We start from the raw sequence: 19,040 nt of genomic DNA on the forward strand, positions 1-19,040 counted from the left end.
AAGGAGATCCAACCAGTCCATCCTAAAGGAAATCAGTCCTGAATATTCATTGGAAGGACTGATACTGAAGCTGAAACTCCAATACTTTGGCTACCTGATGCAAAGAACCGACTCATTTGAAAAGACCCTGATGCTGGGAAAGATTGAAGGCAGGAGGAGAAGGGGATGACAGAGGACAGATGGTTGGATGGCATCATCGACTCAATGAACATGAGTTTGAGTCAACTGTGGGAGTTGGTGATATTCAGGGAGGCTGGGTGTTCTGCAGTCTACAGGGCCACAAAGAGTTGAACACACTGAGTAACTGAACTGAAAGATAATTTTATTACTAATACAGACTAACAACTAATTCATTTTGTATGTTTATAACAAAACACAGTAAAACAATGATTTTTACCTGTATTTAATATTTGTAAATGGGCATTTTAAATATTACTGTGTCACTACACATACACATTGCATTTATGAATCAGAAAATATTCCTTAAAAGATGCCTTCATTTCATAGTATTCAACTATGTGCAAATATTTAAACTAAAATATAAAATATTCACTTGTATTCTTAATGGACATGATGTACCAATTTTTTTTTTTTTTGGTCACTCCAAATCACAACATACTTTTCTAAGTAAACCATGTATCAAGTCATGTGAATAGTACATAAAATGTTGTAAAATAAAATCACAATTGGGTTAAATATAAAAAGCACTAGATTTTTGGTGGACATCCATATATTATAGAAATTAGGCCTTCAACCCTATATAGTAATTAAGAAACTAGAGACACATGCCTCTAAATCAATCATTCAAAATCAGTCACAACAAAGACACTAATAATGAATTAATTTACAATGAAAACATTTCCAAATCACAGATGTAATCTATTTTGAACAATATTCAACACTGTAACAGTTCAGTGCAATTTAATAATTGGGACACCCCTTCAGAGAGATTTATTTTTTAATCAAACAAATTTAAATGAAGAAATTGTGCTCCAATTTTACCCAAAGTTAATTTCTAAATCTTTATAAATCCTCTGCTTATCACCATTTTTTAGGGCTATATTTTTTATTTATTTTTATTATTTGTTATTACACAATTAAATTTTACTCATTATAAAATTTCATATATCTAAATGTTGCTATACTGCTGACATGGCTAAAACTATTTCATGTTCCATATTAACATTCCAAACACATATGAAGCTATCATCAGTGATGTGTTGATTTTTCTACATGTCTATAAAAGCAAATTAGCCCTTCAAAGTGTCTTAGAAAGCTTTTTTTCTTTTCTGAATACAACTGCATTCATATTCTAAAAGTAGCAAGTTTGAATATGTGGGAAATATTTGCCATTAAACCTTCCTATGTGGAATGTAAATACAAAATCACCTAACAGAGTCCTAGCTTAGCTTCTAAATGGAATTATGTGTAACATCTTTGGAATATAATAATGTGAGCTACACTTAACCATCTGGGCACTTTGTTTCCTGCAGACTAATTGCAATGTGTAGTAAAATATGTTGTTTCTTATTAAACAGGTATGACAAACTTGTCTTTATAGACCAATAGCATTTTCTCTGACTTTCAGAATAAGGTGGTCACTTGCAGCAGCTTGATATAAAGGTGGACAAGTCAACATTAATAAAATACTATCGCATATACTGAAAGCATGATTTAACAATGGCTAACAATTTCAAAAGATAAAACACTCCAAGGAGTGTCCACCTGTGTTATTATTATGTTGAATAAATAGTCTTTGAACAAATTAGAGAGTTAAACTTACTGAGCAGGCCAGATAATTAAATAATTACACATTTTGATTGAAAAAAATATGTAGGTCATTAAAATAGAGACTCTAACTTCATTTCTCTAGCTAAGCTTCTGTTCCAATGCCAAGTTTGTACTTTAATTAGAACAAAAGACCAACATTAACTTCAATACAACATAATAATTCATGATAATGATTGTATATTAATCTCTTGAGCTTGCTGGAATATAGCACGTGACATATGGCATGGTACAGGCACCTGTGTGATCCTTTTGGGACTGAGGTCGTACATATTAATTAGCCCCTGGAAAATAAAGTCTGCTTTCTTCTGAGAAAAGCTACTTCGGTGCTTATTGGCTTAAGACATCAAAGGGATTTGAAAGAATGTTGTTAGGTTCTGCCTACACTTGTTAGAGCTTTGTCTAGATGTAGGTTCTGCATCTAGAATCAACTGCAATTAGCTGAGTTAATTCTTGACAGAGTCTGCTTAAGAAATTAGAGTAGTCATACATTTCTTTGGCCTTGATTGTATTTTGTCTAAAAAAAAAAGTCAAAATTGCCATTTTGGTTACACAAAACTGCATAACTATTTTAATTCAAATACAAAATAATCTAACCAGAACATATTAAAATTTGAAGTAGCTTTTTGTTGAATCCTACCTGAAAGTGCCTCAATTTAATCCTTTGCCTTGTAAATTCAGATATCATCTGAGTATGAGATTCTAAATGTCTTTAAGAAATATGCCATCTCACAATCAGCCAGCTCTGAAGATTCTTGATGGTCCCAGGAATGCTCAAGGCACTTCAGTGTACATCTTTGAAGGATGATGGAAAGATATTACAGAAATAAAATTCTGGCTGATTAACAAATAAATGTACATTGAAAAGACTAGCTACTAAAATTACTTTCTCATAGTTAAAAAAAAAAAAAAAAGCCTAATCCTATTGCTAGAGTATATCTAAAAAGGGAAAACAGAACTGAGTGAACATTGTGGTGACCAAAATAGGCTAAGTTTAAGAATTTTCTTTTGCAACTCCTCTCTTACATTTACCTCACTTGAAATTCTAAACTGCATAAAATAAACCCACTTAACTGAAAAGTATTTACACTTGATGGGGAGCTTAAAACTCTTGGAAGTTTAAGTTATTTCTAAACAGCAATTCTAATGAGTCTTTTTAAGCTAGGAATATAAACTCATGCAAGAAATACAAATTTACTAGTGCACCTAGGCAGAATATTTCTTTGCTCAAATATCACATGTCTATTTTTTCTCCTGTGTTGCATCCATGCTCCTGTAATGGAACTGTTAGGTTACTGATCTATCTTTTGTAATGTATTTGCCTTCCACTCAACACATGGATGGGCAGTTTAAAATATAATGTTATCGAGGGAACTTGTAGTTAAGGCACATTTAAATGGTCCTTTAAACCAATGAGATGACAATGTAATATCAATGAAAAAGTTTAGTTTTTGGAGTAATTAATCACACATTACCACAGAATGTCTCATGAGAACACTTTTGGCTAGGTCTACCAATTATGAAAATAGTTTTTCATTTGAGGCAAAGATGCTGATTCATCACTGGAGCATGGCAACAAATCATTTTATTTTTGTAACACCTAACTTTGCAATGGAAAAACCTATTATATGCTATACATTTTGAAAGTACATGTAATTTAAAATACATGTAATTTAAAAAGTCAATTAGTTATTCTGAGTTTTAAGTATGATATAAAACTGAGGTTGTAAGTCCTAGCACTTGGTCTTTCCCCCCTCCCCCAGTGAAGGTATATATACATTTTGAGGAGGAAATTATGAGATAATTTTTCATCAAGTTGTTATGATATTCTACAGTGGTAGACTTATTTTTGTGCTCTTACTTACCTACTTATTTTTGTGCTCTTATTTACTTATCTTCTAATTTACATACATATGTCCACCATTGTTGGGGTGGGCTACCATCATGAGGAATAATGTTGTTGGTTTCTTCAGGCTCCTTAGTTCAACCAGTGAAGTGGCAGATGACATAGTCTGATCAGTTGTGCTGCTGCTGCTGCTGCTGCTAAGTTGCTTCAGTCGTGTCCGACTCTGTGCGACCCCATAGACAGCAGCCCACCAGGCTCCCCCATCCCTGGGATTCTCCAGGCAAGAACACTGGAGTGGGTTGCCATTTCCTTCTCCAATACATGAAAGTGAAAAGTGAAAGTGAAGTTGCTCAGTTGTCTCTGACTCTTAGCAACCCCATGGGCTGCAGCCCACCAGGCTGCTCCGTCCATGGGATTTTCCAGGCAAGAGTACTGGAGTGGGGTGCCATTGCCTTCTCCAGATCAGTTGTGCAGTAATACATTAAAAATTTCAATAATGTCACTTTCTGTAACTGATTCTTAACTTTCTGTGGCACCCAGCATGAAGAACACAGGTCTGGACCCCAGTGGGCCCAGCAGAGACACATATATCAATCATCTTTATTAGCTATGGAACTTTGGGCAGTCACTCAACTAAATTTCCTCATCTTTTAAAATAAGTTGGCATGAAGAGTCAATTAGAAAACAACAACAACAACAACAACATTAAATTGAGAAGCATGCCTGACTTGTAGCAGGCACAGACTTAGCTGCATCTGGGTCCTTTTTTGAGAAATACAATGGTTACTCTTTCTTTAAAATGCCATTATTAGCAAAGCTAGAGGTATCTCCTATTATTGTGACCCTTCAAATTTTTAGTATGTTGCCACATGATATTTTCTCAGGAGGACCCATGATTATTAATGTAGATGAGAGATCATTAAGCCTAAGGATCATTTGGGAAATCTTGCTAAAAATATAGATTCCAAGGCTCCCTTCCCCAAAAACCACATTTTGAGAAATACAGATTTAAACTGCCAATTTAATATAGGGGAAAATGCTCTCTTATAAAAGTATTTTGCTTAATACCCTCCTTCCTGAGCACTGGTATCATGTGGAGACTCTCTCTACCTCCCCACAAGTACACAGGCTTGTGCCCTTTGCATGAACTCCCTGGGACAGTTCTACTTATTAGGTATATTAAGAGAATGAACTAGTCCCTGATTGAAAAGCAGTGCTTCCAGTCCATCCAGCATCTGATATAGTGACTAGTTACCTAGAATATACTGGAAAAGACCATTTAGAACTCTGTTATATGAGAAAACAACCAAGCTTAAATTTTAGCAGCCCTTCTGCTACTAAAACTGCGACTCTATCCCAATTCCTTGACCACTTTGTCTGCAGTTACTGTACCTGATGGGGTGCTGATGCTTTCCCTGACTGAAGGTAATAGTCTCAGACTTGAATCAGAATGGCTTAGGCTTTCTTTTGACTCTGGAATCTGTACTTTTTCACAAAGAGCGGTATTCCAGGTGTACCCTGCCTGAACCCAAATTGCAGTGGTCCACATCTTCCACCTTTTCTTGGGGGAATAATCATTTATGATTCATTATGGACTGGCACAATGCTATGTGTGAAGGTTGGTGAGAAGTACCAGGCACCCAGATATTTCAGCAACGATTTAACCTAACTACCAACTCATTGAACATACTTGTTAATAACTTGCATAGGATTTTATTTACTTGGATCATTAGGGAAAATTTTAAATGATATAAATTTCAAGGAATCCTGAGGTAATCAGACTATAGCAGTAATGTTCCTGGTTAAGAGGTTCGTTTCAGTCAAAGATGAGCAGCATTTATAGAATTGGTGGATGTCTTTTTCAAACTTTTTACATGTACATCAAAAAATACAAAGGAAGAATAGCTTTATACTTATATAAAAAGCCATTGAGGGGAAAAAGTCTTCCATGTCAGTTTCTTCACATCATCTTTTAAATAGGCTAATAAAAACATGTTAGTCCATAGTTAACTTCAGTTTCTAAGTATCAAATATCATATGATTTAGGAGTAATAATTACAGAATATTGAGACTTAGATCTGTGCAGTGTGGGTTAGTTAAATACACAATCTTTCAACAAAAATGTGCAAACACAAATATTCATGTTCTCAACACTATTGGAGTCTAAAGGAGTGAATTTACTTAGGATTTTGTTCTAAAATGATAAACTACCAAATCGATAACTATTTGTCTTTGTCTGTTTTAAACCCAGCTCCAAAGGAAGAATTTAAATGAACACACTGAAACTTGATTCACTATTTCTGATCCTTTAGTATAGGGATTCTATTATTTGACCTGACACAAATCCGTATGTGTATTCCTCCTGCCTCTTCTTTTCTGTGGAAGGAGAGAGGGCACTGACACCAAGGCATGTGGGAGTTTGGTTCTTTAGCCCCTTCCTGTCGCCACTTCTCAACATAGCAAATACTTTCAGACAAACATGTGCATTGATTAGAAATATATGTTGTAAGGTAGTTTCCTTTCTTATGTAAAATATGTGCACACAAGCAATTCACTGAAACTGAGTTTCTGCTTGAATTATCTAGCTAATTGCTTCAATTCTCTTCTTTGCCTTGAGCGTATAAACAATACTGATAGTAAGAACAGCTGACCCTTATAAATCAGTTAATCAATGCTGACTAATTCTTTCCCTTTAACTTCAGTTTTCCTTTAAACTAAGATTAGGTGTATCTTCATTCATACACAGCAAAGATTTAGACCTATAGGCATTATTTGTGAAGTTGCTCTGGAGGTTTGTGATAGGGACATGTGTTTGAATGTTGTGTTAGAGAAAAATAATCCACATGAAATATTCTGAAGATATGCTTCCTAAAAGAAATTGCTTTATCCAATACCAAATCAATTTCTAAAGGTAGGCTCAGAGTTTAAACACTTAATGGAATTCTGTGGTTTGCGGGAATAGTGGATACTAAGGCCATTCATTGGCCTTAGTGTGAAAAGTTTCATTTTCAACATGAGAGAAGAACTGAAGCATGGGAAAGAGACACTCTTAAAGTAATACAGTATTTTCTGCCTAAAAGTAGAAGCATGAATATATTATGTGTTGTCATCTCAATCACAAGTAAGGATAGAGAAGGAAAAAAAAGTTTTTTCATAGAATTAAGGAGCTTTTTGTTGATCAAAACAACTATTTCATTCATCAGAAGTCCTTTTTGTTAGTGGCAGAAATAGCAATTTGATACTTTTTAAGATATTTTGAGTTTTCAAAGAGAAACTTTGCTACTTTCCTGTGGAAATTATATGGTATTCTGAGAAAACTGCCTTTCAGCAAGGAGTTCCAGAAAAGATACATGAATGAGGAGCAAAGTGAGATGCTTTCATTTTAGAGTAGCTCTATTTCAGTGCTTCCAACAGAAACAACACAGGAAGAAACACATATTTTCTCCCTCATAAGACATACATCACTCCTGAAATTTTTACAAAATCAACTGATACAAATGAGGGGTTTCAAAGCCAGTCACCTTATAAGTGGTTAGGAAAAAAATTTACAATTAAATTGCTCTGTGCAGCTACCTTGCGATTTTCCCCTGGAATGTTTATGGCTCTTTTTTTTTTTTTAATTAATACTTAAAAAAATACATTTTCATAACCAGTGTATTACTACATCTAGTTGTGTTATAACAGGCACTTCATTTCATAAAATAGACACATTCAAAGTGGTTTTTGTCAACCAATCACTCAGTCAGAATACTTGTTGTTCATATTGAATATTTGATAGTAAAAGTTAATCTGAAACCATATCAACTGTCCATTTCTATTACAGAAGGTATGTCATTAAATCTCTAACATAGGGAAATCATTTCTATTCCTACATGTTTTATCCATAGGAACAAAGATTGTCCAGAACTTCTTGGAAATTTTTTTCCCAAATATTTTATATATATATATATATATATATATATATATAGAAAAATACAGCAGATTTCTTTTAATAGATAAATCTTAAGTATTATTCTCAATAACTTGCTTTTACATAATCAGAAATCTAGATATAAGAAAAATATTAAATGTGCAAAATGCTCTTTTTACATGTACATCAAAAAATACAAAGGAAGAATAGCTTTATACTTATATAAAAAGCCATTGAGGGGAAAAAGTCTTCCATGTCAGAAAATCTGGTGAGATTAGAACTTTAGCTTGAGGAATTGTAAACAAACTTTTTAAAATGCTGAGAGTTTTCTCAGTTCTTTCCAACTAAGACACTCTCGAACACATCAAGTCCCGCTTTGAAGTAAACCTGAGCTGCATTAATGCTGTTCAACACCTCTGACAGGGCTTCTTGAAGGGTCTCATTTGATGCAAGTGACTTGCAGTGCTCCCAAGCCTCCAGGAGTATTGAAAACTGGCTTGTCTTCCCATCAAGGTGGTACAGGATATTTCTGGGGGAAAACAAAAACAAAAACAAAAACACAGAATGAGTAAATGTTTTGGGCACCATGCTATTTTGTATCAAACACTGTAAAAAATATTTTCAAGAAACAGTGATGTTTTAAATAAATGATATAATTATAAGAATACAATATTATCATTTTGAGGCCACTATTGAATGAATGGATTTAGACATTGATCATCAAAAGTTCCCTCTAGTGATGAGAGATGTAGAACTAGACAGTATGTACCTTCTGATGGCAGTACATAATACTATCAGTGAGATAAACTATTTTTGCTAAAAAAGAAAAATGGAAAAAAAAAAAACCCAACACTGAATCTGATGAAGTTTCTAATTGCTCATAAACACAAAGGACAGAAAACATAAAAATAATACGGTAGTGTGCCATCAGCAAAATACTATGAGAAATTCTGTAGGACAAATGGCCCAGTTTATTCAATGACCAAATTATAACAAGAAATGGGTGACAGAGGAACTGCTGGACCAGGGTTTCTCAGCCTTTCACTATTGACATTTGTTGGGAGTGGGGGCTGAGGTAGATAATTCTTTATTGTGGCAGCGGTCCTGTGCATTGAAGGATATTTAGCAGTATCCCTGACCTCTACCTACTGGGTACCAGTAACACCCCTCCTGTAGTTGTTCCAGTTAGTTTGAACTACTATACCAGAATACCATCGACTGGGTGTGTTAAACAATAACCATTTATTTTTCACGGTTCTGAAACCTAATCCCAAGATCAGCATGCCAGTATAAACAGATTGTCAGTGAGGGGCCTCTTCCTAGTTATATTCTTCCGTGGCCTATTGCATGCACACAGAGGGATCCCATGTCTTCTCTTCTTTTTGTAAGGGCTTTAATCCCATAATGAGGGCCCCACCTGTATAACTGAACCTAAGCTGAATTACTCCCCAAAGGCCCATCTCCAAAATATAGTCCCATTGAGGTTAGGGTTTTAATGCATGTCTTTATATTGGGAGAATACAAACATTCAGTTCATAGCTGTTGTACAAACCAATAATGTCTCCAGACTGCCAAAATTGTCCCTTACAAGGCAAAAGTGCACCCAGTTGATAGCTGCTGCTTTAGATTAAAAGAAACATCAATCTATGTAGTAAAGTACAGATTTTCTAGGTCTTTATTCAAACAATTTTAAAAATCAGAAGTAGTATAAAATTGAATACTAATAAGGATTTGTTACTATTAAGAAACAATATTTTAGGTATGATAATGGTATTATCAGTATATTTTCAAAGTGTTCTTAACTTCTAGAAACACATACAGTAATATTTGTGAATGAAAAGTTACTACCTTTAAAATTTGCTTCTAAATATTTGGAAGGAAAAAAGGAGAGTGGAGCTATGGACATTGCAGGTAGATTAAGATTGACCATTATCTAATAATTGTTGAAATCAGTAATGTATTCATTATCCTATTCTCTTTCTTTGTGTTTGACATTTAGAATATAAGTGTAGAGTATGTAATATGATGGTGCTTTGAAATTTATCCAAATATCTGAGAAAGAGGTATTTGGCCTTGGGCAAGTCTAAAGAGATTCCTTTTATTAGTTGATAAGTAGAAAGAGATGCATTTTGGTAGAAAGGAATGGATTATTGCATCATTTGAATTATTTCCAACCCAGACTATCTGAGCTAGCTGAAATTCCATGCTCTAATGAGAGGCAAATATATACATAATTAAAATAAGGGCATTAATTGTCATGCTAGAAATGTAAGGTCTAGTGATAACAGATGAAGGTTTGCCACTGGCAAAGTTTATCATGGAGAATATTTCATCTTGAAGGATGATGGGAACTACCAGCTATAAAGGCAAAAGAAAAGAAATAAGCTAGAAAGTGGATACGATACCCTATGCAGGAGGAATTAGCATATGCAGAGGTATGGATTTATAAAACAGCTTACTATTCTTAGTGGATCAGTGCCAGTGCTGCTGTATGATCAGAGCACAAGGCCAGGGTGGGCAGCTATAGAATAGTTGGGAGAGCAAGCCATTGGCCACATCATACAAGGCCTTCCATATTAAGCTAAGGAGGTAATACTTTTTCTTATGGGCAGTAGGAAACTAATGAAAGCTTTTAAGTAAGAAAGAAAGATTATTTGACTTTATTTTGGTATAGTTACTTTGGTTGTAATACAAAACCCAGAGAACCACTTATTCCAGATGAGAAGTGAACAAAGATGTCAGTGACACTAGTGGTAAGGAATCCACCTGCCAATGAAGGAGACACAAGGGATGCAGGTTCGATCCCTGGGTCAGAAAGATCCTCTGGAGAAGGAAATGGCAACCCACTCCAGTATTCTTGCCTGAGAAATTCCATGGTCAGAGAAGCCAGCTGGACTACAGTCCATGGGGTCGCAAAGAGTCAGACATGATTGATCAAATGGAGCAAGGATGCATAGTTAAGTTTGAGAAGATGGAGCAAGGGCCACAGCATAAAATTTAGTTAATTTATAATTATCCCTAGTACTGACTTAGTGGAGAAGGGATAGGCTACTCACTCCAGTATTCTTGGGTGTCCCTTGTGGCTCAGGAGGTGAAGAATCCTCCTGCAATGTAGGAGACCTGGGTTCAATCCCTAGGTTGGGAAGATCCCCTAGAGAAGGGAAAGGCTATCCACTCCAGTGTTCTGGCCTGGAGAATTCCATGGACTGTATAGTCCATGGGGTCACAAAGAGTCAGACGTGACTGAGTGACTTTCACTCACTAGGACTGACCTCAGTTTTAAATAGAATTCTGGATCATTGTTTCCTAGCTGATCAAGACTCCACTACTTGAGCCTCTCCTGAACTTTGTAAGCTCAATAATGAAGCCTGTAACATCAGTGTAAATTACATCAGTTAGGTTATTTTGTATTCCCTGTACTCTGGTGGTGAATGGACACTGAAATCTGCTTAATCACTCATGACAGAACCCTGCAAGTCATCTCTTTTCCTTAAGTATTCAACTGGTCTCTGAAGATACTCACTCTTCCATCTTTTTCATGTCTTTTTGTTTCTGTTATTGGGCCCTGATCCCAATATTTTCAAGGACAGATTACGATATTTTTGCTTTACATGTTTGAGATGAGAAATATGTTACTTTATCAAGTCTACATATGTTAGTTTATCAGGACCAACCTAGACAGCATATTAAAAAACAGAGACATTAGTTTGCTAGCAAAAGTCTGTCTAGTCAAAGTTATGACTTTTCCAGTAGTCATGTATGGATATGAGAGTTGAACTATAAAGAAAGTTGAGCACTGAAGAATTATGCTTTTGAACTGCAGTGTTGGAGAAGACTCTTGAGAGTCCCTTGGACTTCAAGGAGATTCAACCAATCCATCCTAAAGGAAATCAGTCCTGAATATTCATTGGAAGGACTGATGCTGAAGCTGAAATTCCAATACTTTGGCCACCTGATGCGAACAGTTGACTCTTTCACTCTTCTCTTTCACCCTCATCAAGAGGCTCTTTAGTTCCTCTTCACTTTCTGCCATTAGAGTGGTATCTGCATTTCAGAAGTATGCAGATGATACCACTTTGTATTAAGGAAATTTGTAGTCATAAAACTTTGTGTTAAGGAACATATATTCTCTCTAGATATGGGAGGGAAAAAAACATCTTCTAAATGGAGAGAGGCAAGTTGGTCATGAGCAATGCTTTAGCTATGAGCTATACCCTGAGAAAAATGTGGATTCAGTTTACAAGGAGAATATTCCTTGAAATAGAGATTTCTGTCTTGCTATTTCCACAACCTTCATAAAATTAAAGAACTTTTCAGAAGAAGCCACTGTGCTGTGTTAAAATAATCACGTAAGAATATGTATACATGTGTTTTATGTGTAAAGGTTTCTACTATATAAAACTGACAAAATAATGAAAATTAGCAAAACACCTAATGGAAGTTTCCCTAAATATTAGTTTTACATTATTAAATTGGTGGGGTGGGGTGGCAAAAAACCCCGCTAATACAGAGGAACCTTGATACAACCATGGAAATTTCCCAGATGAAGATGAAACTGCTTCGGATAGTCATATGTATTCTCCTACATGACAGAGACTATACACAAGTCACATTTTCATGTTAACATAATCCTTAATTGCCATAAAAAAAAGGAGTGGGTTCTAGTGTCAGGATACCTATCAAACATTTTTAAATTCACAGTAAACCATTTAGATAGATTGATAGATAAAAATGGGTTTAGTATTTTGAGAATAAAAGTAGTTTAAAATATATGTTAATTAATCATTTTAAAAAGTATTCGTTGTAGACAACTTATACTGCTTTACTACTAAGGGTTACTAAATAGTATAAGAAAATATTTTATCATCTTATTAATATTCATAGTTTTGAATTCTCTTCCTCTACTTTATTAGCTTCATGTTTAATTATAAATCATTTAATGGCAAATATATTTCTGGAATTAAGAGTGCAAAAATATTTTCAAAATCTGTACCAAATACTTCCATTCCTTGAGGGTATACTATTCAGCATGCTGACAAAGATATTGTAATCATTGTTATTCAGAGCTGCCCTTTAAATGAGTTGTACCATTGCAATTAATACATTATGGGAAATATCTTTAATGATTTGGGGGCTGTTATAGTGACTATTCCACATATTCAAAGCTCACTAGCATGAAATATATTCCTAAATACACATTCTATGGTTATTAAATGTTAAATGTTATTAATATTCAGTATAATGATAAGATATTAATAAAACATGCTCATAAAGGTTATAGGATTAATCCCTCAATGACAGTTCATTTAAGCATGAGCACAATCTCTAATATATTTACATAAAACTTCAGCCATAACTAGTATAAAATATTGAGAAGAGAGATAATGTGGAAGAATAAAAATACATCCTAGAAAAAATGTTTAGGTCTAAGCACAACATATACAATCACTGTGGTTTTTTAAAAAACTGGAAAGCAATACATATAATTCTTAAAGACCAATGCAATGGAATCTGCAATGTGCCAACATTTGCTTTTTTCTAACTCGTAAGCAACTCAGTAATACTTTTATAATGACTGTAAACAAGCCATGTGCATAGAAATGGGTCCTTTTTGGTTTGTGAAATTTCTACAAGGAGCTAAACACACTTTCCATATGCTACATGATTCAAGTAGTAGGCTGTGGCAAGCTATTATGTAAGATAAACACTCATATCCATTTCGACCCAAATTGGATACAAATCAGCTTAAAACTACAGATGCTTAAATTCTGGTTGAAGATAAGTGACTAGTATTCTTTCATCATAGTTTAAGAGAGAAACTTCATTCAGGGTAGCTGCTGACTTAAGGCAATTGATCTTTATTATAATAGAATTTATTTATTTTTTACCTTGATTGTTTTACCTTAAAAACAAATCGAGGAACACAAAAATACCTTGTTTAAACTTTCATGACGATAAATTCACCTATTGATCTTCAGAAGCAGCTTATCTTTTTACTATTTCTCTTTTGCATACTAAAAACCATTTAGCTTCCTGCTAACAGAAAATTAAGTTCAGTATTTGTAGACCTTTTTCCAAAAAAGTATCATCATATTATTTTAGTTGTATTATTTGAATGGAAGACAAAAAAACACAAAGCCCATCCATATCTGTGTCTATATACTTGTTAGTTCTGAGAAATTTCTTACATATTCATTCATTTGTTAAGTACCCCTGGGGAGCAAAACTGCTACTGTACCATGTTTTTAGTATGCAAATTATTACCTTTGAAAATATTTCAATTAGATCAATGTTTGTTATGGAAGCATCTAAGCCAAAAGGTCTTTATAGTCTCATATTATATGACCAAAATTGAACTTCAGTTAAATGAAGTTAAAAGATGTCAACAGTATGCATCAGAATATTCAAATATGTTTCTCCTTCTCATGTATAGAATCATATTTTTCACATTAGGAAAGACTTGGAATTAACCAATAGCCAGTCAAAAGGCACCTGTCTTATAGGAAAATAGACTGGAAAGAAAGTGAGAAAATACCCTTGAAAAGTTTCAATGTCAAGAGTCTGTTCTTTATAACCACAAGGAATTACATGCCTTATTGAACCATTCCTGCTCTTACACCTGCTTTAGTTCAATTCAGAAGTTTCCTGGCAGAAAGAATGGACTGTGTTATTAATCAATAAATCACCATCCTATTTGCATACACATAACATGCATTTCAGTATGGCATGTAGAGACATCAGACCTAATTAAAATATTACTTAATTGAAATCATTTTAGTAGTTATCATGTTTAAAATAACATTAATTCCACCCTCATGCCTATCTTATCTCATCTGTAACAATTTGGATCTTATAAATGTAATTCATACAGTCATCCTGACCCACACACAACACAAAGAGACTACTAAAAGGAAAGTGTAATACATTATTGATGACACTAATGAAATTACAACACACATCACTCATTTTAATGGGTCTGTTTCAATGACACATCACGGTGACCAGGAAAGAGCAGTGCCAAACTCAGAAACCTAATTAATAACTCCCGGCAGCATCAGTGAAGGAGATGAAGCATCTTTACTCAACTGACAAATCTTTTCCACTCAGCTAAAGCAAAGGAAAACTGAAGAAAATGAATTTTGAAACAAAGGCATCTAAAGTCTTCATGAGTCATTTCCTTGTATGTGAATTAGCAAATTAATGATGGAAATGATGACTCTCTTTCAAATGTTCCTTTTATATTCATAAATGTGCAAAGGATGCCACCCATTCTAAATGTGAATTAATATTCATTAGACCCCATGTCGAGAAAGTCCTAAATGAAATTACACTAAATAATAAGTCACGTCTTTTAAAATTGACTGGGTATGCATGTGGAATGCAGAAAGAAAAGGTCAGTTCAGTACCTCACAACTGTTGCTCACTCTTTTTAGGGATTATACGAGTTGTACTCCATAGCTAATAGTGGTTTACTGTATTTACATCAACATTAGAAAATATTATGTGACTTGGGTACTCTATCCATGAGAAGTCACAAAATACCTGGCTATACTATTTATAGTACAAATGTCCATTCAGCTAAATTTAAATATGGTCTATACTAGCAAAAGCATCAATGAGAATTAAGACCATTGTTGATACTGTCAAGCCATAAATTCACTTTGCAGACAGCTGAGGCAGAAACACATGTGTGGTAGATTGTTTGTTTGCAAAAATGGCTATAATTATTCTCCCTATATGCAGGCCACTTCAAAATATGACTGCAGTTCTTTCCAACAAGAGGTGGGGTCTACAATCAAAAAATGGGCCAAAGAACTAAACAGACATTTCACCAAAGAAGACATACAGATGGCTAACAAACACATGAAAAAATGGTCAACATCATTCATTATCAGAGAAATGCAAATCAAAACCACAATGAGGTACCATCTCATGCCAGTCAGAATGGCTGCTATCAAAAAGTCTACAAATAATAAATGCTGGAGATGGTGTGGAGAAAAGGGAACCCTCTTACACTGTTGGTGGAATGCAAACTAGTACAGCCACTATGGAGAACAGTGTGGAGATTCCTTAAAAAACTGGAAATAGAACTGCCATACGACCCAGCAATCCCACTGCTGGGCATATACACCAAGGAAATCAGAAGTGAAAGAGACACATGTACCCCAGTGTTCATTGCAGCACTGTTTATAATAGCCAGGACATGGAAGCAACATAGATTTCCATTGGTAGACAAATGGATAGTGGTACATATACATGATGGAATATTATTCAGTTATTAAAAAGAATCCATTTGAATCAGTTGTAATGAGGTGGATGAAACTGGAGCTTATCATACAGAGAGAAGTAAGTCAGAAAGAAAAACATCAATACAGTATATTAACTCATATATATGGAATTTAGAAAGATGATAACAATGACCCTATATGTGAGACAGCAAAAGAGACACAGATAGATGTAAAGAACAGACTTTTGGACTCTGTGGCAGAAGGTGAGGGTGGGATGATTTGAGATAATAGCATTGAAACATGTATATTACCATATGTGAAATAGATCATCAGTCCAGTTATGATGCCTGAGACAGGGTGCTCAGGGCCAGTGCACTGGGACAACCCTGAGGGATGGTGTGGGGAGGGAAGCAGGAAGGAGGTTCAAAAGAGGGACACATGTACACCCATGGCTGATTCATGTCAATGTATGGCAAAAACCACTACAATATTGTAAAGTAATTAGCCTCCAATCAAATGTATCCTAAATAATCTTATTGATTATATAGCTATTAAAAATAGACCATATATTCCTTTATAACTATAGATACAATTTTATTTGACTGAAAGGATTTAGATAATTCATTCAGTTGACATTTGAAATAGACTGTATTAAGGTAAAAAATGCATTATTCCTCTTGAATAGAAAGTACATTATTATTCAGTATGATTTGAAAACTTAAAAAGTCAATAGAACATTAAATGTTTGCTAAATATTAGCTAAAAGAAAAAATAAGGACCAAGTAGAATACCTATTCTATTGAAGCTCTGAATGTTGATCACAGATGTTGAAGCAATTTAATGAAGGAATGTACTAATGTAAAATTAGTCATAAACACTTGAAAGATTACCTTTCACATTTTATAGAATTGTTATACATGTTATTAAACATTCACTTTGAAAGTGTAACAAAAAATAACATTTTAAAGGAACTCTGTTCCTTAACTGTGTAAATTTGCTCACAATTTATTTTTGTATTACTATCAAAGCCTTTGACTGTGTGGATCACAATAAACTGTGGAAAATTCTGAAAGAGATGGGAATACCAGACCACCTGATCTGCCTCTTGAGAAATTTGTATGCAGGTCAGGAAGCAACAGTTAGAACTGGACATGGAGCAACAGACTGGTTCCAAATAGGAAAAGGAGTACGTCAAGTCTGTATATTGTCACCCTGTTTATTTAACTTATATGCAGAGTACGTCATGAGAAATGCTGGACTGGAAGAAACACAAGCTGGAATCAAGATTGCTGGGAGAAATATCAATAACCTCAGATATGCAGATGACACCACCCTTATGGCAGAAAATGAAGAGGAACTAAAAAGCCTCTTGATGAAGGTGAAGGTAGAGAGTGAAAAAGTTGGCTTAAAGCTCAACATTCAGAAAACGAAGATCATGGCCTCTGGTCCCAGCACTTCATGGGAAATAGATGGGGAAACAGGGGAAACAGTGTCAGACTTTATTTTGGGGAGCTCCAAAATCACTGCAGATGGTGACTGCAGCCATGAAATTAAAAGACGCTTACTCCTTGGAAGGAAAGTTATGACCAACCTAGATAGCATATTCAAAAGCAGAGACATTACTTTGCCAACAAAGGTCCATCTAGTCAAGGCTATGGTTTTTCCTGTGGTCATGTATGGATGTGAGAGTTGGACTGTGAAGAAGGCTGAGTGCTGAAGAATTGATGCTTTTGAATTGTGGTGTTGGAGAAGACTCTTGAGAGTCCCTTGGACTGCAAGGAGATCCAACCAGTCCATTTTGAAGGAGATCAGCCCTGGGATTTCTTTGGAAGGAATGATGCTAAAGCTGAAACTCCAGTACTTTGGCCACCTCATGCAAGGAGTTGACTCATTGGAAAAGACTCTGATACTGGGAGGGATTGGGGGCAAGAGGAGAAGGGGACGGACAGAGGATGAGATGGCTGGATGGCATCACTGACTCAATGGACATGAGTCTGGGTGAACTCTGGGAGTTGGTGATGGACAGGGAGGCCTGGCGTGCTGCGATTCATGGGGTGGCAAAGAGTCAGACATGACTGAGTGACTGATCTGATCTGAATGACTATATATATCAGTCTATATATCTATCAGATCAGACTGATCTGATCTGATCTATATTATTGCTACTGCTGCTGCTAAGTCACTTCAGTTGTGTCAGACTCTGTGCGACCCCAGAGACAGCAGCCCACCAGGCTCCGCCATCCGTGGGATTCTTCAGGCAAGAACACTGGAGTGGGTTGCCATTTCCTTCTCCAAAGCATGAAAGTGAAAAGTGAAAGTGAAGTCACTCAGTCATGTCCAACTCTTTGCGACCCCATGGACTGCAGCCTACCCGGCTCCTCTGTCCATGGGATTTTCCAGGCAAGAGTACTGGAGTGGGTGGCCATTGCCTTCTCTCTAGCCTAAGGAAATAGGAATGCTGTGTTTCTACCAGTAAATAAATGGACCCCAATATAATTTTCTATGAAAATATTTTAAAAATAAAATGATCTGATTTTTAAATACTATTAAATTTTTCAAACTACAAGTACCAGATAGGCAAATTCCTATTGTTTATGTTGAAACTGACCCTTAAAAAAATTTAGATTGTGAGTAAATAGTAGAAATGTCAGTTCTTTGCTTTGGAAATTCAAAAAGAATATGCATTCACCCGTGCTCTTAGGTATGGGTGTCAAAGGGTTGAAGAGGGTCCCAGGTACCTAACTCAAAGAAGGTGTACATTTGGTTATACCAGTCAAAGTTACTTATATCTAATTTGAGAAAAAACATACATTTTTTGATAGTGGGTACATACATAAATATACTGCTGCTGCTAAGTCACTTCAGTCATGTCCAACTCTGTGCGACCACATAGATGGCAGCCCACCAGGCTCTGCCGTCCCTGGGATTCTCCAGGCAAGAACACTGGAGTGGGTTGCCATTTCCTTCTCCAATGCATGAAAGTGAAAAGTAAAAGTGAAGTCACTCAGTCATGTCTGACTCTTCACGACCCCATGGACTGAAGCCTACCAGGCTCCTCTGTCCATGGGATTTTCCAGGCAAGAGTACTGGAGTGGGTTGCCATTGCCTTCTCCAACATAAATGTACTACTACATGTAAATGTAATGGTTTACAGAAAAACATTGAGAATGAGACAGTAACCAAAGGAAGCTGAGTATCATAGAGCACCATCAAGATTCTTCTATAGCAGCACATTTAAGACATTGACATTTCAGATACTCCCACTGCC

At 35.4% G+C, this 19,040-nt stretch overlaps 1 protein-coding gene across 7 annotated transcripts in view; it reads right to left on the reverse strand.

Moving 5' to 3' along the window:
• Positions 1-315: 315 nt before the first annotated feature.
• NAALADL2 (N-acetylated alpha-linked acidic dipeptidase like 2) overlaps positions 316-19,040 on the reverse strand; it is a 1,605,389-nt gene continuing 1,586,664 nt past the window's right edge. For all 7 annotated transcript variants that reach the window (XM_070373006.1, XM_070373026.1, XM_070373016.1 and 4 more), the window contains one exon: positions 316-8,073. In XM_070373006.1, coding sequence (XP_070229107.1) covers positions 7,875-8,073 — 199 coding nt within the window. In that variant the 3' untranslated portion in view covers positions 316-7,874. The remainder of the gene's footprint in view (positions 8,074-19,040) is intronic.

The sequence above is a fragment of the Bos mutus genome, chromosome 1, assembly GCF_027580195.1.
Source record: "Bos mutus isolate GX-2022 chromosome 1, NWIPB_WYAK_1.1, whole genome shotgun sequence".
NCBI lineage: Eukaryota > Metazoa > Chordata > Mammalia > Artiodactyla > Bovidae > Bos > Bos mutus.